Below are 22,181 nucleotides of genomic sequence, written 5' to 3' on the forward strand. Positions count from 1 at the left end.
AAGAATGTATAACCTGCTGTTGAAATGGAACACAGAGGAAGAAACGGTAAAATCGGCAATGATAAAATGGGCACAAGATATAGGACATAATATTATGTTTGCTGACTGGGAGAAGTTGTGGACCACCGGGATTAAATTTACGGCATGTAATGCCTTAAGAGAGAATATTATGAAAATGATGTATAGGTGGTACATGACCCCAGTCAAACTTGCAAAAATATATCATTTGCCCGATAACAAATGTTGGAAATGCAAAGAGATTGAAGGTACATTCTTTCACCTTTGGTGGACGTGCCCAAGGATCAAAGCCTTCTGGGAAATGATATATAATGAACTGAAAAAGGTATTTAAATATACTTTCCCGAAGAAACCAGAGGCCTTCTGGGCATAGTGGACCAATCGGTGTTAAAGAAGGATAGAACCTTTTTTATGTATGCTACAGCAGCAGCAAGAATTCTCATCGCAAAGCATTGGAAGACACAAGATCTACCCACCTTGGAGGACTGGCAGATGCAACTAATAGACTATATGGAGATGGCGGAAATGACTGGCAGAATCCGAAACCAGGGAGAGGAGTCGGTGGAGGAAGATTGGAAGAAATTTAAAATTTATTTGCAGAAATATTGTAAAATTTTTGAATGTTGAGGACATTGAAATGAATCGCAGGGGCTTTAGCAACAAAGTAAAGTGTAAGATTGGATTAATAACAGATAAATTAACAGGATATGAATTTGCTGAATTAATTTCTAAAAAGGGATACAAGAACGGGAGACGTGAGGAAGTCGGGAAAATAAGTTAATTGAAGATGGGAAATTAAGAAAGAGGGAATTTTTGTTTTTTGTTATTATATGTGTTTTTATCTCTTTTTTCTTTTTCTTTTGATGTGTTCAATGTTTGTATTTTTGTATTGTATTGTTTTTTGTGTTTTTGTATTTTCTTTGTTTTTGCATATTTTCTTGAATGCTTTTTTATTGTGAAAACTTAATAAAATATTTATTTAAAAAAATGTTCCATGAAATGAAGGATTTTCATGAGCTCAGGTGAACTACTGCAGCTGCCCAAGGGCCCGTTTTTACCTGGCTCCAGATATATAGTTTGTTGTCATATACTGAAGACTGGCCAGTGAGGACAAGCCATGCCCCCTTTGAGCCTGTCACACACCAGTGTTTTCCCTTGCAGCTCATTGACTGATACGGGGCATGGGGAGTGGTTTATTTTTTGTGTCCTTCTTCCACATTGCTGGGGGCACATGGTGTCCTTGAATTCCCTCTCAACCCTTGCAGCCACCCAATCTAGTCATCTGCTCTGTATGAGAAAAAATTGGGGGATTCTAGTCTACCATGTAATAACTGGCTACAGCTTCATGCTAGGCCCCAGCTTGGATCCCAAGCAGTTAGGAGGGAGAAATTTAAATGAGGCTCACATCCATGATTAGGTTACTGGGCAGTTTATCATCTGGCATGCATATCCTTTCTTCCAACAGAAATAGGGAACCTGTGACTGGCCATATGTTGGACTCCTGGCTCCTATCAGCCCTGGGCAGTATGGCCAGGTCACAAGTTTCCAATCCCTGCCTTACAGAGTAGGGACCATGCCTCCTTGTTCCAGTGAATAGCCAATAAATGCTTTTCTAGATTAAAGGACAAGATTTGTCCCCCAGGAGCTACAGTTGTGCCCAACAAGGATTGTGTGTGCATCCCACTTGAGTTTGGAACAGCATCTCCTTTCATCCAGGCATTCCATGCCCCAGGCTTGGGTAGGGAACAGGTATCATGTCAAAGGGAAAGCAGGCACAGGAGAGGAATGAACCCTAGTCCCCTAGAGCCCAGCCCAGCATCATAAGTGACAACTTGCAACACAAAACAAAGCAGGCACAATTCAGGGGGTTCCAGAAATTCACCAGCTTGCTGCATTCCTCTCTGCACCAGGAAAGCAACCTGATATGCCAGTAAAAGCTCTGCTTTGAGGAGAGAACCCACCTCTTTCCCTTGCTGTAGGAGAGCAAGAGAGTGAAATCTTGCTACTGTAAGTTGGTTGTTGTCAAAAAAAGATGGAGGAGATACCCCAAGTTCTTGCTGGAGAAAAGGAGTAACGGGTGACGAGGTAATTACTTTACTTTCCGAGTGGGCTTCAAGATGGAGTGGAAAACACAGGAATGCCTGTGCCTTCTGCCCAATACCTGCATCAAAGAAGAGTGCCTTGACTTTCCACCCTCAGTTCTTTGCCTGTGCCAGGAGATTCTGGGAAATGAGGCGACAGTCCCACATAACACTCCTGACTAGAAAGCCAACCTAACTGCTGAAGACAAAGTGGGAGATAATCCCAGCTAGGGAGGACAGATTTTTCAAACCAATCCTCCTCCCAGGAATAATAGAAACCTTGTGTACAGCTAAGCTATGATGGAGCTGATCGGAGATAGAAAACACCTGTGGACACCTTAGCTGCTGCTGACCATTGGGTAAGTTGGCTGGAAGTGCTTGGAGTTGAAGTCCACCCACAGCAACCAAAGGGCCACAGGTTTCCTGTCCATGGACAAAACCTTCCATGTTGAACAGACCGCCTGCCCCCCTGCAGCTAGTCCTTCCCTTTGCGCAGCACTGACAGGGAAGACTTTTGCAAAGACAGGATGCTGCTGCAGCAAATTCCACCTTAGCTGAATGGTATGAGGGATAACCCAGCAAAGTGCCTTAAGATTTTTCTGCAGCAGACAATTATACTCTGGTACTGTTTAAAGTGAGTATAGGGAACCTGTGACTCTCAAGAGTCCTTGGCCATTGCCCATGCTGGCTGGGGTGTTCCGAGTTTCCCCAACATCTGGAGGGCCACACGTTCCCCACTCCTGGTTTAAAGAGGAGGCAAAGGGGGCTAAGTCCTAAAAAACCAGCTGTGTGAACAGAGCACTTGACTCCTTTAAAGAAATTAGAACGTTGGGTTTGGATAGAGCTGGGAAAGAAAGTGTACGTGGAGGCTGACCCTTTCAACTTCCTCACACCCTGTTTTACACAACTGGAATCACAGCAGCTTTAGCTGAGGGGTGAGTGGAATGGGAATTCCAGTCAGGAAAATGCAAGTCGCTTAAATGATGCACCTTCAAAAAACACAATGCAGGCTCTCAAATTAAAACTGTCCTTCAAGATGCCTTTGTGTTCAACAGTTTAGGTGATGGACAACAGTATCAGAGCCAAAATCCATCTCCCTTCCTTGCTGATCTTGGTTTACTGGCCGGCCCGTACTGGGACTAAGAGCCCAGCACTCTCTTCCCCCAACCAACAACAGCTTGCTTTGTCCTGGGAGGGATATGGCAAGAAACTGTTTTCAAAAGTCAACTGTTATTGTACAGGTAAGCATCAAGTGGAAGTTGTAAACGGCCTTCTTTAGTCTGCACAACTCACTGCCAAAAATGGGTGGAAGAGGCAGCCATTACGGCATATAGATAACACCCATTTTCCCCTCAGAGCAGAAGTGCTTCTATGATGGGGTTGCTTTCCCCCCACCCCCACCCCCGCCCTATCCACCAGGCTTCAGAAGTAAGAGGCCGGACCCAAAAGACGAGGCAGGAGACTGAGGCTCTGATGCAGGTTTTTCTGTACATAAGTGTTTTTGACACCAAAGTGTTGCTTAAAACAAATCAGAAGAAGAAGCAGCAGCAGCTGCAGCAGCTGTAGCACATGCCCCAAAGCCTTGGTGGAAGAGAGAGATGGTGGCGGAGAGAAGGGAACGCTGTTTGCTTTTTCCAAGGAAGGGGGCCAGAAGAGGCAGCCTGCTTGGAAAACTGATTTTGGAGCTGTGCAAGGAAATGCAGCTCCCCGAGTGGGGGGGGGGGGGGAACACAACACAAAAGAACAAAAATATCACCACCCAAAACAACCTCCCCAGAGCAGGGGAAGAGCCAAAATAATAAGAGATTGTCCAGTCCTTGTTAGCACCTGTACAATAAAACTGTACCGCACACCCCCACACCCTGCCCCCCTACCCTCCAAATGATCTCTCTCTCTCTCTCTCTCTTTCTCTGCTGCCCCCACCCCGTTGAAGACCGTACTGCCTTGCCAGCCGAACTGATTGAACAAGGATGAAATTATAAAGAGGGAGTGGGGGGTGTGCAAATAAAATAGCTGAGACCACCAGGTGCCTTTGGCTGTGTAATCATTCTGTTTCGAAAAGTGGCTGGCTGGACATCAGAAACAGAATAATATGATAAAAAAGGGCAGGGAGGGAAATGCACCCAACTATGGGTGCCAACTTGAATAAAGTACTGGGGGGGGGGGAGGTGTCGCATCGCTTAGCTGATCACAAGATGTGATGCCCACACACCATTTGAATGGTTATGCTCCTCAACTTTGGGGGGGGGGCGGCCCCTCAAATAATTTATTGTGGAAACTGAAGGTTGGCTCCTACTCACCCAACAGAAGCTGGGTGTCTCTAAAACAGAGGGGGGAGAAGAAACAATAGCCTCCCTCTCGCTATTTCACGGAGGACAGGAGAAAGGAAGGTGCAGCTTAGTCACTCAGGGGAATCCCAGAGGCGATGGTGGCTGCAGGAAGTTGTCCCCTGTCTCTCCCCCCCCCCCGAATCACAGTGATACAGACTTAGCAAGAACAAAAAAGAAAAAGAACACCACAAATTAAATACTAATTTAAATAAATACTCTCGATGAGCTTGGGGGTGGGGAAAGAGACGCAGTTCCATGGAGAGGCTTCCAAACCACGAAGGCCCTGCAGCAGGTGAACGAGTGCAGAGTCCAGGGCACAGGGGACGGCAGCTTCCTACCCTCAGGGTTGGTGGGAAGGTAGGAGGGCAGGCGGTGAGCACCCGTTGCAGTTCGTCAGGGAGGACCAGGCAGACAGAAGCCCTGCCCGCGAGAAGGCCACCTTCTCGCCTTGGTCCAGATTATTGCCTTGCAGTGCAGTCCAACACCGACAGAGGGGAATGCCCAGCCCCCCATCAGCTGCTCCAGGCCTCCAACATCACCTCCGAGCCCAGCAGCTGAGCCAGCTCCAGCTCGTGGCGCACCAGCTCCACCGTCTCTGCAGCACCCAGAGCCAAGGGGGGCGCCATGTGCTCCTGGATTTCTTTTGGGGCCAGCACCTGGCTCAACGACACCTGGTGCTGGAACTCCACCTTGGGCAGGGTGGTCACCTCAAAGTGTGGGAAACGGGCCTGGAAGATGCGGGACGAGAGCTTCAACCGCTTCAGCATGTCCGAGAAGAGGAACCAGTTGCAGGGCCTGGGCAAAGGGGAGAAGCGTGGTGGTCAGTAGGGACATGCTCTCTGTGCCCATCCCTCCCCTGTTCTCCATTTCACTCTCCCCCTCCCACCCCCACAGTCAAAGTTCTAAAAGCTGAAATGCAAGGGTTGAAACCTACCCATAAGCGACACCATCCCATCTTGATGGAAGCCCATTTTCCCCATATGTTGCTAGATCACAACTGCCATTATTCTTCCCACTGGCCAAACTGGCTGGGGCCAACAGGAGTTGGAGCTCAATGACATCTAGGGGGCCACATGTTCCCCATCCCTAATGTACTCAGAGCAACTGTCCTATCTTCTAGTGCCGTGTTTCCCCAAACGTGGGTATCCAGCTGTTTTGGGGCTATGATTCCCATCATCCCTGACCACTGGTCCTGCTAGCTTAAAAAGTGCTCGCGCTGCAACTCCACGCATCCTCTCTCCCCAGCCGTTAGCACCCACCTCACATCACCCACGGCTACAACTGCCTGGTGCAAGTAAGTGAAAAGGATGGTAGTGCTTTGTTTTTGAACACCATGCTTCTAACCCTCATGGGTGCCCATTATGCTTGAATACACTGCAGCCTGTCTCTACTGACATCTCAGCAGTTGGCTGGGCAGAGGAGGGGGGAGGCAGGACTTGGGTCAGGTAGTGGGTAGCTTGTCTCTGTGCTGTGCGGCCCTCCCCCATCCCTCCCCCAGCTTTTGCCTAATAAAAAACAGAACCGATGATGCAAAAGCACAAGACATTCTGAGATCTGCTTCCTTTGCATCCTTTATCTGGGTCACAGCATTGTAACGACTGCAGCACCAGCAGTTTGGAATGGTGCTTTTGCAGATGCAGGATCTTGGCCACGACCCTGCCTGCCTTCACCCCCATCCTTTTGGAACCATGGAGCTCCCACCACTTCCATGCTTAATATGCAGAATAGGCATCATATACCCCCCCAAGCCTGTTATTTTGTCATGGTTTGCCAGTCTCTCATTTGTCACAGCAGGCTCTCTGAATGCCCCTCCCCTCCTTGAGAAGCTGGCACAACCTTACTGTGCCTGTGTGAGCTGGAGAAGGAAAGGGAAAGCTGACTTGCAAGCAAATGCATGTCTCCTCATCCTTTCTCCAAGGCTCTCAAAAGCTGTTGTCTGCAACAGACCCGTCCTTCCTTCCCTCCTGCTCACCACCTTCCAATGACACTGGCCTTCAGACTTCAGGGTTCCTCTTTCTCCCAGGGAGTAGTGGGGTGGTACAATTTGTCCCGTTCTCAAAAGCTCCCCAAGCTCTCCCAACAAGGAGATGCTGCCATTACTCACCCCTGGGAGACATTTCCTGGTTGTAGCAGGGGAGCAACGGCTTGTTGGAGAACTCAAACATAAGGTGGCCCGAGTCCTGCTCATCATCCTCCTGATCAGAGCTCCCGGGAGGGTTGAGCAGAAGGTCACAGCCAATTTTCTCTTTCCCCTCTGAAACAAGGGATACGGGAAATGGAGATGGAAGTGAGGGAGGGGAAATGCCACGGGCTCAAAGAACTCTGCATGCACAAGCTTGCTCCCTAGCCTTCCCTGTGCCCAGTTCACTTGCTGGACAGCCATCACCATAGCAACCCAACCACGGGCTGCAAAAGAAGCCCAGCATGTAGATGCCTGGAGGAACACCTGGAAGAAGCCAATAGAAATTTAGAGACCACTGTGGGGCTGTGTTATGCTGCAATGCTACAGGAGTGCAGACGGCTCAGGCTGGGTGAGGAATGTAGCTCTGCAAGAATGACAGCTCCTGTTTTGAAAAACCCCATGCATCTAGCCTTTTTAGGTGCAGAGAAGCATCTGGCAGTGCAAGTAAGCTGGGTCTCCTGATGTTTCAGAAGTCGGAATGTAAGATTTCCAGGGGTTGGGGTGCATAGCTCATCAGCCCCTCCCAGGATCAGCAAAGGTAGAATAAATGACAGACACAAAAAACCCCCAAACAGTGGAATAAATTGTGCATAATAAGGGAACTTATGCACAGTGCTCAATCCTTGTCCTTTAGAGCTACCTTCTCCAATGTGGTGCCCTCCAGTTGTTTTTAGACTACAACTCCCATTACTCATGACTGTCAGCAGTGCTGGCTGGGGTTGATGGGAACTGGGACCATGCAGCATCTAGAAGGCACCAGGTGAGGGGAGGCTACTTTTGGCAGGCACAAAATTCAACTCTTCTGGACTGCATGGATGCAAAAATGCTGGGTTCCTGATTCCCACATTTAAACAGAGTACAAACAGTCTTAGATACACACTGCCTCTCATTTCCCCACTCTCTCCACTCTCAGGATGGGAGAGGCCAACTTCCTGAGGCACAGGAGCAGCAGGCTCTTTTCTCCCACAGAGAATGGCTGGAATTCTGGCACAAGGTATGCCAAAAGTCACCCATCTCTTGCTGCCTACTGCTTGCCCAGAGCTGCCATTAGGGCAAGGACAGGGAACCTGTGGCCCTCCAGATGTTGCTGGACTCCCAACTCCCATCAGTCCAAGCAAACGCTTAGGGATGACAGAAGCGGAAGTCAAACAGCACCTGGAAGGCCACAGGTTCCCTGTCCCTGCCTAGGCTGAAGAAGGGAAGGCACCAGCAAAGGATCAAAGAATGGAGGAAACTGTTAGGATATAGTTCCGTTCCACCTTAAATGGTCAGGCATGATTGTTGTGTATCACATGCCTGTTTCGTTCCAGCTCTCTCTCTCTCTTTAAAAAAAATAATTTTTATTAACCGACCAATCAAATCAAATCACATAAATTACAAATTACAAAGCCAAATTTTAAATTTTTGTTGGGGGTACCCATATTTCAAGTTCTGAAGGGGATCCAATCATCTTCTTGCTGCTGCTTTCAAGTCCACAAATCTGTCCAAATAATGTTCACAGTTCTATCCAATCCTTTCTTGTTGTTTCTTGTTGTTTTCCACATCTCTTCTTGTTGTTTTCATATATTTTTCCTTTCTCTTTGTGACCTCTGATGGTCTCCACAAGCGGCTTAAGACAAATTGTAATCCTGTGTAGGTTTTTTCCGTTCATCCAAGAGCCATATCAGACGGCTTCCGTATATCATCGCTTTCATAAATAAAAACGCTCTTACCGTCGTTAATCTTCACTGGTCTGTCACTCCCTTCTCAGTCCTTTGATGAGGTTCGCTAGGAATCCAGTATGAAAACAAGTCCATTCCTCCTCCCGGTCGTAAATCTTTCGACAAAACCAGCCAACATGATGACTTTGTTTTTTATTGCTGCGTCATTCCAAAAGCTCTTGTTCTTTTCTCAATCTCCGTAAAGCAAACTTTTGGTTAGAATTCACTTCCACACAGTTCTTAATCATCCTGCTTGGATCAGTTAAGCAACGGTTCTATCTTGAGGAAGGGTTATTGGTTAATCACATAGAAGAAAATAAAAAGAGTACCCCCCCATCCAGTCCCGCTGCCGACATTCCAAGCCTTTGATGTATTCTTCATGATATATTCCTGTTGATCCAACCCGTTGCTCTTCTTTCGCAGAGGTCCCTTCAATTAGCAGTCTTCACTCCCGTTCTTCACTTGAAATATGTGCATTTGCTTCTTTCTAATTGTTTATTTCCAATTTGCTGCAGCTAGTGCACGATCAGAGACAGCGTCCAGGAGAGCCGGAGTCCACACAAGGGCATTCTGCCTAGTGCCCTCACCCCCTTCTTTTGAATCCGGGGGTGATTTATGGGCACAGCAGGCAAGGGCAGTGTTCCCCATTCCCTTGGGGCAACAAGGGAGGCTGCATACTCCCATAACAGCCTCTTAATTACCTCATGTGGGCCGGAGAGATGTTATTGTCGGCCATCTTCCAATGCGCCCCTAGTGGCCCCCCCGTTTCATTCCAGCTCTCGCTGGGAACTTCTGTTTTGTATATAGCTTTTGTTCTGGCTGTTTTCCTGGACACGGAGGCAAGCAGTCATGTTTTTCCTTTGTTCTGATCTACGTTGAATAAAGCTGTAAATATGCTCTTCTGTCTGCATCTTCCGTTGTGGAGACTCTGCTGAAAGGGTGTGCACGGGCCTTGGAATGTCTCTGAGGCTCGTGTCGCTAATTGACTGATGCTGTTCCTGTTGGAAAACATGCCCCCTCGGGAGAGGCTGGCGCCTCTCCGCGGCTCCCGGGGCTTGTCTCCGGTGACCTACTCCGGCTGGTATCACGGCAGTCCAGAGAGGTCTTGATAGGCGACATCCCCCAGCGTGGAAGATGCACACCCCCTTCTCCCCTTGCATACCAGCAGGGGAAAGAAGATAGTCAGAAAGCCTATTACATTTCTACGGTTTATTTCTGACTTTACATCTGTACAAAAACATGTCCGTTCAGTTCAGTCTTCTCCAAGCAACTGACTAAGACTTCCTTCACACATGCAACAGGAAGGTCTCATATTACATATAGAACAAATCCCTGTGAACTGCCTGGTACATTCTTTCCCAGGACTAGCCACATCATGTGATGTAAACATCGAGCTGCTTGTTTGCAGCTGCGTTGTACTCATATCCCAACAGTTCCACGGGAGACCGGTGATCGTCTGGAGACGACGTGTAGGCTGCCTGATGCCTCCGTCTCCCTGGCAGTATCCCAACAACAGGTTATGGGCCCAGATTCATGGTGCTTACAGGAGAGTAAGACTGCTGAAGACTGCGAGAGGTATGTGGAGAAAAGCAAGACTTTTCTGTGCCGCAACAGAGTCTTTGAAGTCCGAGCCAACTAATTAGGCTGGCAGAGAGAGCAAGCAGGCCTCGTAATTTACAACCTGCCAAAGATGAGGTGCTTTTGAAGGGAATAAGGCTCATGGCTGAAGTAAAGAGCTGAAATTGAGCTTTTACAAGCCTAAGATGGGGTTCCGTGCCCAAAGCTTAATGGCCACAACTATCAGACCTGGGCAAGGTACTGCGAGGGCCAGATGAGACAATTTGGAGTGTGGCACACTGTTTCTGAAGCCCCTCCAGTTCCTCTGACAGATAGATGGAGGGCCGATGATTCAAGGGCCATAGACGTGATCGTCTTGTCCGTCTCTCTGGAGGAAATTGTAACACTGGCTGGCAACACGACAGCAAGTCAGATGTGAAATGCTTTGAAAGTAGCCCATCTGACAGCGTCTCCAGCACAGAGTTTGACTGCCTCGGAGGTCCTGGCTGTTTCCCAGATTGAGAGTGATTGCAGGGATGCCGAGGGCACCAGTTGCAAGCTGCAGGGGGAGCTGACTGTTACGTCATCCCAGACAGCATTCCAGCCTCCAGGGGGAGCCAAGGAGTCGGCAGCTGAGAGCTCTGTTTCCTGTGAGAACCGAGGTCGCCTTTGCAGAGGCCTGAAGGCGAGATGTAAACAGAGACAAAAGCCTGCAGATGGCCAGGAGCAGGGGGGCAAGCAGCAGCCCAGGCCAGTGGAAAACAAGGTTTTGTTTGCTGGCACTGCTTCTCCAAAGGCCAAAGCCAGATTTGTTGTCGATTCTGTAGCCACAAGGCACATTTCGAAAAATCAACGCTTGTTTATCTCCTTCACGCCTCAAGATGGAGAGATCCAACAGGCTGATGGAAAGACGTTGAGAGTTGCAGGAGTAGGGACAGTGAAACTGGCAAGTCTGCATACAACCATTAGCAAAGTACTTTTTGTTCCAGATTCTGCAGACAATTTGCTCAGTGTCCCACAGCTGACTGGGCGAGGCTTTGAGATTTCCTTCAAGAAGAGCGTCTGTGTCATCAGGAAGGGCAAAGAGGACATTTTGCATGCGAAGTTTATAGATGGCTTGTTCTTGATAACTTATGATGACAATGCTGTTGATGTGTCTAGTGTTGAATCTTGTGTTGCACAAACTAACAAAGTTCTTCACGCAGGATGTATTCATGAGGCGCACCGAAAATTTGGTCACATGTCTTGACAGGCACTGGCCAAGATGCCTGGAATGGTTCAGGGTTTAAACATCAAGCCCTGTGAGTTTCACATGAAATGTGTGTCTTGTGCAGAGAACAAGGTGAAGGTTGCTTCGAAAGGCAAGGTGTCTAGGAGACAGGCTTCCAAACCATATCAGCTAGTCCACGCAGACCTGGTTGGTCCACTTGCACCCTCTTTGGGTGGAGCAAGATACTTCATGGTTTTAATTGATTCTTTTTCCAGGTACATTCATGTGTTTATGCTCCAGCAGATGTCAGAAGCGTTTCCTAAGTTCAAGGCATTCTGTGCTTGGTTGGAGAATGCTCACAATAAACACATTGGCTGTTTATTTTCTGATCGAAGTGGTGAATTCGCTTCTCAGCAGTTTGAAGCTTTCCTGACTGAGAAGGGAATCCAGCATAGCCTCTCAAGTCCTAGATCTCCATGGGAGAATGGACTTTGTGAGCAAGCAAGCCAGACTTTGCTGCAAGGCCTAAAAAACTTACTGCATGATGCCAATCTCCCTGAGAAATATTGGGCTGAAGCTTTATCGTGTTTCCTTTATTCCTATAATAGGAGACTGTCATCACCTATTGGTTGTACTCCCTATGAGAAGATGTTTGGTAAGAAACCTCACGTCAAGCACATGAGAATATTTGGTTCTGACATGTGGGTACACACCCCACAGAACAGCAAGCTTGGGAAGTGTGGGGCACATGGTTTGTTCACGGGGTACGAAAAAGGTGCATACAGGGTATTCATGACTGACTCTAAGTCCATTAGGTTCACAAAGAGTGTTGAGTACAATCCTAAGTTGGGGGGGGGAATGTGGGAATTTTCCAGAGTCACTCAGAGGAGGATGAAGATGATGTGAAAGAAGCAGATGATGATGAGGTAGACAAGGAAGCTGAGGATGATGATCAGAGTTTGGATTCCAGCTCAGTGGGCGGCGCTGCTGCTGTTGTCAGCGACAGTGATGACACAGCAGACTACAAGAGCGCAAAGGCCTCAGTCAGACCATCTGATGCGTCTGACACTGAACTGGGAGAACCACTGTTCACCATTGGTCACTTTTCTCCTAAGAAGGAGAAGATGAGTGCAGAAGACTTGCGTCTAGTATGCAGATGTGAAAGGGCCAAAAAAGGCAAACCTCCAAAGAGATTTGCTGATGAGTTTGCTAAGACAGCAACTGCTGTTCTTAGTAGCTTAGAGAAGGTGTGGGAACCTTCAAGCTTCAAAGAGGTTCAGGAGTTGACCTCTAAAGATGCTGAGCCATGGCTTAATGCCATGAAGGCTGAAGCTGATTCCTTGAATAGGAACCAAACCTGGGAGCTAGGAATGAGACTGGTTGGCAGCAAATGGGTCTTCAAGGCCAAGACAGACCAGATTGGCAAGGTTGTAAGGCACAAAGCCAGATTGGTCGCTAGAGGTTTTCCACAGGTACCAGGACAGGATTACCACGAGACCTACTCACCCACCGTCAAGTATGAGAGCATTCGGCTAATGCTCACGATTGCTGCAGAGGAGAAACTGCACGTTTCTCATCACGATGTGAACACAGCTTTTTTGTACGGGGTTTGGGGGGAGGAGCTGTATATGCTTCCACCTGATGGAGTGCAGACACAGAAGGGAATGGTCTGTAAACTACGGAAGTCCTTATATGGTCTCAAGCAGAGTGCCAGGTGTTGGAACACAAAACTCACTGAGACATTGCTTTCTCTAGGTTTTCACCAAGGCAAAGCTGATCCATGTGTGTTTGTCAAGGAGGAGGGGCAAAACAAACTGTATTGTTTATGTTTTGTTGATTATCTTCTTCTGTTTTGGAAGAATCAGGCTTTGTACCAAAGCACCCTAGCTCAGCTCAAGGAGCACTTTGACATGAAGGATCTTGGTGAGGTATCCAACTATCTTTCTCTGCAGGTGGAGAAGGACCAAGCAGGTAATTTTCTGGTACACCAAACACAGAAAATTGCTGATGTATTAACCAGGTTGAATTTGGTTGATGCAAACCCAGCAGACAAACCGATGGTGACAGGTTACCAGGTAGATAGTACTGCTGAAGCATTTTCTGACACCACACTGTACAGATGCATTCTAGGCAAGCTGAATCTCATTGCTAGATGTTCAAGACCTGACATAGCTGTAAGCACTAACCTGCTTAGCAGACATGCCAACAATCCTACTGTTCAGGATTGGAAAGCTCTGAAGCGCATAGCCCACTATTTGAAGGGGACTTTGCACTACAGGCTGAGGTTCACCAGTCAGAAGACTGCATGTCTTGAAATCTTTGCAGATGCTAGTTTTGGAAGTGACACCACGGATGGTACAAGCACTTCTGGAGCATGCTACATGTACAACCATTGTCTGTTTGACTGGCTATGCAAAAAGCAGACGACAGTAAGCCTAAGTTCCTGTGAAGCAGAACTCAATGCCCTGTCATTTTCACTCATGGGTTGTGAATGGTTGATGCAACTGTTTCAGGACATCAGAGTTTCTGTGAAATGTCCTATACAGGTGTATCAAGACAATAGATCATGTTTGGCTTTGCTGAACTCAGAGAGTTGCAAGCAAAGAACCAAGTACTTGCAGATTAAGTTACATTGTGCAAGAGAGTGTATTCAGAAAGGACTCATTCAGGTGTCCTACATGCCAGGAAATGAAATTCCTGCTGATCTGTTGTCTAAGGCTGTTAACAGAGAACAACTTAAGGTTTATGTACAGATCGTGCAATTGGGTTGAACCACAGGTACTACAGGTTACACGGAAAGGGGGAGGATGTTAGGATATAGTTTTGTTCCACCTTAAATGGTCAGGCATGATTGTTGTGTATCACATTCCTGTTTCGTTCCAGCTCTCGCTGGGAACTTCCGTTTTGTATATAGCTTTTGTTCTGGCTGTTTTCCTGGACACGGAGGCAAGCAGTCATGTTTTTCCTTTGTTCTGATCTACGTTGAATAAAGCTGTAAATATGCTCTCCTGTCTACATCTTTTGTTGTGGAGACTGCTGAAAGGGTGTGCACGGGCCTTGGAATGTCTCTGAGGCTCGTGTCACTAATTGACTGATGCTGTTCCACGGGAGACCAGTGATCGTCCGGAGGCGACTGGGGGCCTGCCTGATGCCTCCGTCTCCTTGGCAATATCCCAACAGAAACATCCCAAGGTGCACTTGTGAGACCAATATGTCTTGAGCTTGAAGGGTCAACCAAACCAGTTTCTTCAAAGGGCAGTAACTGAGCAAAATCACCCACCATTTGAAGAAAATGGTTCAAACACATCTTTGAAGATCTGTCTCCTCCACTCAGTACGCTGCAGGAGCAAGTGGTTTAAGACCAAAAGACAGAGTGCTTGGGAAACAAATAAAAAATGCCCTGCACTTCATTCCCTTGCTCCAAACATCCTGCCTCTAAGGATGGAGGGAAGCCGATCAGCTCCGCTACTTGTTGTTCCAGGGAGCAGGGAAAAGAGGTAGGTGGGGTCTACTCACCTAATATAGTGCTGCTGTAAAAATCCCAGGCTGTATGGGGGTCCCCTTCAGCTCGACCCTGCAGATCCAAGAGGTAATCTGCAAGAAGATAAAATGGAATAAAGGAAGCTGAGATGTCAATGTGTTTTCAGGTGCTTAGGCAAGGTTCCCAGAGAGTAAGATGGGGGAATTTTTGACCTGGTGTGCCAGATATTTTATCTCTCCCCATCCTTGTGGCTGAATTTTTACAGGTAGGCAGAGGCAACCCATCTGCCATTGGGTGACCATTAAGTAGGCAATCTTGCCCACCTGTTAACTTGCGGAAGGAAAAAGTCACCAGGAAGCAGCAAGGAGCAGAACTGAACTCTCTCTCATCAGGTGATGGGTGGGCACTTAAAATACTGATGCTTTGGCTGAGCATACCAGCTCCATGTGGGGAACAGGCAGGCACAGTCCATGCAGAACTGAACAGCCCATCAGCTGATTTCACCCACCCATCAAAGTGATGTCAGGTGACTGACCAGAGGGGGCACAGTTTAGAGGAACCATTGCTTGATTTGATTTATTACGGCCATTGGCCCATATCTAAAACAATACATCAAGATTTAACCATAAACAAACAATTTAAACAGTTCCAAGTTAAAACACCCATATAAAACCAATTTTACTTCAATTAAGTAAACACTATATACAATAAGCTCCCTCTATGTCAACTGCAAATCAAATCCCTCGGATTTTGGGGGATATGCGTCTTAGTTCTGGCACTTATTGATGGTTCTTAAGTTTGGCTAAGCTGTCAGAGTCATACAGTGATCCATTTCTCCTCTTATGAAATAAGACATTAATCAGGTATCTAGCGACTGCAAGGGATCTACTTGAGTCTTCGTCGTTTAATAAGTATATTATTTGGGCTTCCTGAGGTCTGTCAGCAATTCTCGATAAATATGGGGCCAGAAACTTGGACCGTGAAGCCGAATGTAATGGGCAACAGAAGATTATATGATATAACGATTCTATAGATCCACTTTTACAGTCACAGAGGAGTGAGATCTGTCCGTTGGAGAGTCTGTTACCCAACACATTTGATGGGAAAACATTGAATCTAGCCTTTATAAAGGCATACCTGTGCATCACCACAGATAAGGTAGTTAAATAAGATGGAAGTTTCGTTGGTGGTGTTAAGCCAAGGTTTATCGGCGAACAGGTGCCACCACCTGTCGCAATATTAAATTGTAAATCGGTCTCCTCCAATTTGTGAGTTATAATTCTCTTGGCAGAAATTAAATCCAATTTTAGTAGTTCAGATGGAGATAGTCCTAAGGACACAAGTTTCCCATGTATTATTTTTGCCCGAGGGCTAGGGAAGTCATCTCTCCAGAGACACTGTATCAAGTGGAGATTTGGGAGTTTATGCCATAATGCCAACCAGTAACAGAGGATGCATTTCCATAGTGTGGTTTCTAGATATGTCACATTTAGTTCGAGTCGTATAGCAGTATTGCCTACACACCTGGGTAATTTTAGCAACCTTCTTAGCAGTTGGTTTTGGATTACCTCCAATTGGGTTAGATTAACAAAGGACCCCCATATTGGGATTGCATATGCTATTGTTGCAATCACCTTTGCCTTGAAAACTTTTAATACTGATGGAATATGGAAAGCCCCATCTGAAAAGAAAAAACGCAGTAGCGCAAAGGAAAGGGCTTTAGCTCTATTTAATACATGTGCAAGATGGACCTTTCAGCCCATGTTGTGTTGGAGAAGGACTCCCAAGTATTGAAATTTAAAAACTTGGTCTACGGCTTTCCCGTCTATTCTCCAATTATAGGTTTTTCGACTCTTGGTGAAAATTAGGACTTTGGACTTTGCATGATTAATTGTAAGAAAATTTGATTTGCAGTAAGCATCAAAAATTTTTAAGGCCCTCCTAAGGCCAACTCTTGAAAACGATAGGATCACTGCGTCGTCTGCGTAGAGTAGAAGGGGGCAACGATATTGGGCAAGACGGGGGGCGTGGATCATTTCTTGAGAATCTATCAGAGGCGCCCTCATATCGCTTATAAATAGATTAAAAAGGGTCAGAGCAAGGATACATCCTTGACGAACACCTCTATTGATGGTTACTGGATTTGAGAGGTCGCCTGCCGGAGTGATTCTCACCCTAGCGGCTGATCCATCATGCAGTTTAGTTATTAGCCACAAAAGTCTTTTGTCTATTCCCCATCGTGCTAGTTTTCCCCAAAGTAGTCCTCTGGGGATGCTGTCAAAAGCGGCCTTTAAATCAATAAAGGCCGCACAAAGTTGGCCTCTATTTGGGGCGGAATATTTCCGGGCAAGGTGGTATAAAACTAAGACATGATTGACCGCTGACTGATTCGATCTAAAACCAGCCTGTTCAGGCCCAATCAGGTTGTTCTCTTCGGCCCACTTAGTAAGCTTAGTTAACAAGAACCGTGCATATATTTTCCCAATTATTGACAATAAGCTGATATTCCTGTAATTTCCCGGATCATCTGTCGAGCCCTTTTTATGAATTGGAATAATAATCGCATCCTTCCATATTCTTGGAACCTTCCCACTGTTGTTTACGGCATCAAAAGTAACGGCCAGGATTTTCGCCCACCAGTCTGCGTGAAGTTTTATAGCTTCCGCCGGGACTAGGTCAGGACCGGGGGCTTTCCCAACTTTGAGATTAGAAATGAGTCCGTGGATTTCTTCCGGGTCAGTGGGTGGCCAAAGAGGGAGCTGCTCATAGAATCCATCAATTGTATTAATATTAAGGTCTGGTAAGGCAAAATAGTTCCTTAGAAAGGATTCCCAGACTGGGGCAGGGATAACTGTTAGGGGGTATCTTTTAGATTTTCTGTTAACCAACAGCCAGAATTTTTGGGAATTACGGGTATTTGAGGCAGCTATAAGTGCATGCCAGCGGTTCAGTTGCCATTCCTGTCTGGCCTTTTTTTGCACATATTTGTAAGCTGATTTTGCCTGATAGTACTCATTGGGAAGCATAGTCGCCCCTGAGGATTTGTAATCATTATAAATAGCACAAAGATGTTGTTTGGCTTGTTTGCAATTACGGTTAAACCACAGTGCACCTGTCTTGGAGTGGGCCCGATTTGCCTGGTGGGTTGGGACAGTAAAGAATGACGTGAGGACATTCAACAGATTGGCAAATAGATTAATAGTTTGGTCGTGTTCATATGAAGTTATGTCAAGGGCTGAATAGGTTTGTATGATCTCCTGCTGAAAAAATTCAGAATATTTTTGAGCCTGCGTTGCAGACCACTTTATACCCTTCACTCGTAATGCCGTATTAATACCCTATACCAGGTTTTCTGTGTTAGTGTCTAATTGAGTTGGATGACTGTACTCGTCCCCGTGCCAGTCTAGGTCAAGCGTAGCAGCAAGTGGGAGGTGGTCACTGAACTGAATATTGTCAATCTTAAAAGAGAGAGCTTTCGGCATCAAATCACTCGAGGCTAAAAGGTAATCTAGTACACTATTTGATTTTATGCCTAGGTGAGTATACTCCCCCGGTATATCGGGAGGGCAGCAACCATTCAGGGGTGCTAGGTTTAAGCGAATAGCCATTTGGTAAAGAAGTACACCAGCCTCGTTTACTTGAATCTTTTGAGGTTCTCCTCAAGGCATGTATCAAATCATAATTTTCGAGGCATGGAGCTGACCACCATTTAGCTTTAGTTAAATCAGCCCAATTTGCTGCTATGCGTGCGTTAAAGTCACCCCCAATTAGGGATTGGCTATTGGAATATTTAACTCGGCATGATACTAAATGATCTTCTAATATTTCCCATCTATCATGCAGTTCAAGGGACGAACCACCTGGCGGGATGTAGACATTGGAGATTAGCAGTGATACTTCCCCCCCCCCCCCGACATCAACCCGGATAAAGCATAGGGGGGAGCAGTCAAAACTAATGAAAATTTAAAATGCAGCTTCAGTGAGATACCAATTACTAGACCACCTTTCGGCCATCCTCCTTTCTGGGAGGGGCAAGCTGGAAGAGATAGAAGGTCGAATCCATTTATGACAATTTCACCCTCCTCCCAAGTTTCTTGCAATAGAATGATATGAAACGAATTGATATACGACTGGAATTCTGGGTCACATTTTTTCCTACGCCAGCCAGCGATGTTCCAACAGAGGATCGATATTGGTGGTTTTTTGGGTTGTCCGGCTAACCGTCATTTAAATTCTTGTGGGGAGCTCTTATGCAGCAAGGACGCTCCCTTAAAGAAGTCTGTTATTTTCCTTTGCTGAATGTTGACGTCCTGGTGAGGTGAGTCTTTTGCTCTGGTGCGCGCCGGTTGTGGTGAGTCTTTTGCTCTGGTGCGATCCAGTTGTGGCACGATCAAATCACAAGGGCCAGAATTTTTGGGGGGCAGAAAAGAGTTAGCATCCTGGTGAGTAGAGATAATATTTGGCGTTTTTAGCTGTCGAGCCCAACTATGCTCTGAGGAGGCTCCTGCCAAGTCCGCTGGAGCCGTCCTCTTTGGGGATCTAACCGATACACTTGTGATCATTTGATTTATATGTCCTGCTGGGTCTTCAGTCCACTCTGTGTTGACTCTCAACACTGTAGTGTCTTCCTCACGTAATTTTTGGATTTTTGGTGGAGAAGCCTGACTTGGAGTGGCCACTACCGTCACAGGTCGTGGATGGTCTTCGATGTATGTTGATTCCAAGTCCGGCATGGAGGGATGCAGGGGCGACGATTTATCCAAGGGAGTGTTATCCTGAGAATCATTCTTTGATCGGTTAATCTCAGAGGGAGCAGTTAAGTCTATTAAAAGCAGGGATGAGTTACCAGCGTGAAGGGGAGGAGAAGAGTCTGCCTCCAGCCGAGAGACCTTCCCATCCAATGCCGATGGCACCTTATATGCTGGATATTGGGGGCTTGTTGTTTCCAGTGTGGTGTAGTGGTTAAGCCACGTAATCTGGGGAACCGGGTTCACGTCTCCGCTCCTCCACATGCAGCTGCTGGGTGACCTTGGGCCAGTCACGCTTCCTTGAAGTCTCTCAGCCCCACTCACCTCACAGAGTGTTTGTTGTGGGGGAGGAAGGGAAAGGAGAATGTTAGCCGCTTTGAGACTCCTGAAGGGGAGTGAAAGGCGGGATATCAAATCCAAACTCTTCTTCTTCTTCTTCTTCTTCCACCTCCATGGGGCATGGCACCGCTAAGTTAGAGTGGGTATTATTCCTAGGAACTCCGTTGCAAGCGATACTTAGGAGCTGAAGTTTAAGTGAGTCCAGCCTATTTATAATTTCTTGTTGTTCCCTCGCTGGTAACTCTCCAAAGGAGGCAATAAGCTCTCTTTCCTCCTGGGGTGTCAACGAGTTACTGGCACAATCATAGTGTTTAGTTGAAGAAGTGGGGGTACTATGGGACTGGCCCAGACATGAGGTGTACAGCTCAGCCCTCTTTTGTGGTTCAGGATGGGAAGGTTGTACCGTCTCCTTGATTAATCCCTCCAATAGGAGGGGTCTAATTATGGAGTCCATGAAAACTCTCGTTGGAAAAATGCCAAGACTATTCAAAAACAATTTTTGCTGAATGATGAGAGAGGGGATTTTTGCAGAGTGGAAAGCCAGCATTATTCTCTGGTATCTGTTCTGGTGGAATAAGGGAAGCACAGCACAAAGATCTATTTGTGATGTCTCGAGTTTTAGAAGCCATCTGAGGTGCTCTTTAGTCCCATGTAGCGTTGCCCAACTTGGGTCCCTTTCCCGGATGGTTAGGGAAATCTTCCTTGGATGTAGAATCAGGGATTGGCGATTCAGTGAGGGGTTAAGATTGTATTTGCAGTTCTTCATATGATCAGTGTTTGGAGGGGCTTTCTGCCGGCACAATGGAACATCTACTGCCCCATCTTGGGCTGTCTGAACCGGCTGGTCATCCAGTTTTTGCTGCAGGCTATGCAGCTGAGAGGATAGGCCGTCAATTTTCTTAAATATACAGTTTAGAGTTTTAATTACTAGATGGAGTTGCTCACATCCTGAGCGGTCCGCAGAATCGGCTACCAACACCTCCTTCGGATAGGGGCCCTCCCCATTTGTATTACCATTAGCGTTTCCAATTTGTGGCGTCTCAGGAGCCTCATCTTTTGATGTTGTTTCAAGGGCAATTAGGGGATCAAAACGATTTTGAGTTACTATTGAGTAGGTACATTCCTCGGTGCCTCTCCCTCCTTTAAGTGAACCCTTCCTTGATTGCTTAGGCCTCGGAGAAGATAACGCCTTGTCCGAGTCTCTTGGGCGTTTTCCATGACCCATAAATCAATTTTGCAGGGGACCCGTCGTGGGCACTGTGCTGGGGAGCACCTTAAATCCTTTAGTCTTCCACACAAGAATACTGCCTTCCACTTATCTCTCCCAGGTTAGGGAGGCGGCGACAGCCGTGGCGGTAATAAAAGAGATAATAAAAGACAGCCAGCACGGCCAACAGTTCGTTAAAACTCTCGGATAAAAAGCCAGCACAGCCAGCAGATCATTAAAACTCTCGGATAAAAAACAGGGGAAGATAAAAACCACTTAAAACCACTTAAAACTTTGATAAGGGTAAGCGAACTTACTTGGTGACTACCTTCGCCGCCATCTTGGAATCCTTTGACCAGTTTAGAGGAAATGGCCTCATGGGCCAAACTGGACCCAAGATTGGCCTGCAGGATGAAGGCTCCACAATCCTTGCCATAAAGACTGATTAAAGCAGGGTTTCCCAAACTTGTGCCTCCAGCTGTCGTTGGACTACAACTCCCATCACCACAAGCTAGCAGGACCAGTGGTCAGGGATGATGGGAAATGTAGTCCAAAAAAACAGCTGGAGACCAAAGTTTGGGAAACCCTGGATTAAAGGGATAATTCAATGTGGATTTATCACAAAAGATTGTGATGTTATGATAAATCCACATTGAACTTTGCAAGCCTTTAATGAGAGCAAAAATCTTCGTCTTTTGCTCACAGGTACCTTCTAGCAAGATTCATGTAGGATTCTAGTCTAATGTTTTCAAGGTAGAGCCCTCCAACATGAATCCGTCCAAAGCCCTCCTTAGAGGGAAAACTAAGCACCAGAATCAACCCATTGAAGCATGCATATATCCTGCAGAATGATGTCCTTTAGTGCAAATCAAGCACTTTCCCTGCAAAACCCATGTGCATTTTCGACTGCAGCAACACATACGTCATATCTAGTATCCAATGGCGTGCGTGCAGGGGAATAAAATTGCTGCCTTACCTTTGACAAATGGAAACCTACCATTAAGGAAGTTTTTCATGTTTTCGCTGCTGGCCAGCTTCAGGGCAGTCTGCCCCGAATATGTAGCCAGGGTTGGGTCAGCACCGTAAGACAGCAGGAGCCACATGATCTCCAAGTTGTCATTTGCTGCAGCGTCATGGACAGGCCTGCCAAGAGACAAAGAGTTTTAAATTGGATTTCACAGAGTCAAAAGGCTGGAGCTGACCAGGGTTCACCCATTCCTCCCTGGCCTTTCCCCATCAGGGAACCCTGGTGGAACCTGCAAGGAAGCCTACCCCTCCTGTTTGCCTTTGTAAAGTGTTGTGTACTCTCTGTTAATGACAGGCGGTAA

At 46.8% G+C, this 22,181-nt stretch overlaps 1 protein-coding gene across 2 annotated transcripts; it reads right to left on the reverse strand.

Moving 5' to 3' along the window:
- Positions 1-3,568: 3,568 nt before the first annotated feature.
- Positions 3,569-22,064, reverse strand: LOC309523318 (BCL-6 corepressor-like protein 1). Of its 2 annotated transcripts, none has more exons than XM_082207119.1 (4): positions 21,851-22,064; positions 14,595-14,672; positions 6,530-6,683; positions 3,569-5,224 (listed from the first exon to the last, which is right to left on the reverse strand). In XM_082207119.1, the coding sequence occupies exons 1-4, from the start codon at positions 21,954-21,956 to the stop codon at positions 4,942-4,944; spliced, it is 621 nt and encodes a 206-aa protein (XP_082063245.1). In that variant the 5' UTR covers positions 21,957-22,064; the 3' UTR covers positions 3,569-4,941. The 2 variants fall into 2 exon arrangements, with proteins under 2 accessions (XP_082063245.1, XP_082063246.1); XM_082207120.1 differs by having other exon boundaries at positions 14,595-14,652; positions 21,851-21,902.
- Between the last annotated feature and the right edge of the window lie 117 nt (positions 22,065-22,181).

Source organism: Podarcis vaucheri (assembly GCF_965113315.1).
Source record: "Podarcis vaucheri genome assembly, chromosome: W".
Lineage (NCBI taxonomy): Eukaryota > Metazoa > Chordata > Lepidosauria > Squamata > Lacertidae > Podarcis > Podarcis vaucheri.

What these genes read in the sequence shown, in the direction of transcription:
- LOC309523318 (XM_082207119.1), bottom strand. Translation starts at nt 21,956, where the DNA reads ATGTGGCTCCTGCTGTCTTACGGTGCTGACCCAACCCTGGCTACATAT. An exon ending in TTACAGCAGCACTATATTAG is followed by an intron (nt 6,684 to 14,594) that starts GTGAGTAGACCC and finishes CCCTTGTTTCAG; the next exon opens with AGGGGAAAGAGAAAATTGGC. An exon ending in GAAATGTCTCCCAGGGGTGA is followed by an intron (nt 5,225 to 6,529) that starts GTAATGGCAGCA and finishes CCCTTTGCCCAG; the next exon opens with GCCCTGCAACTGGTTCCTCT.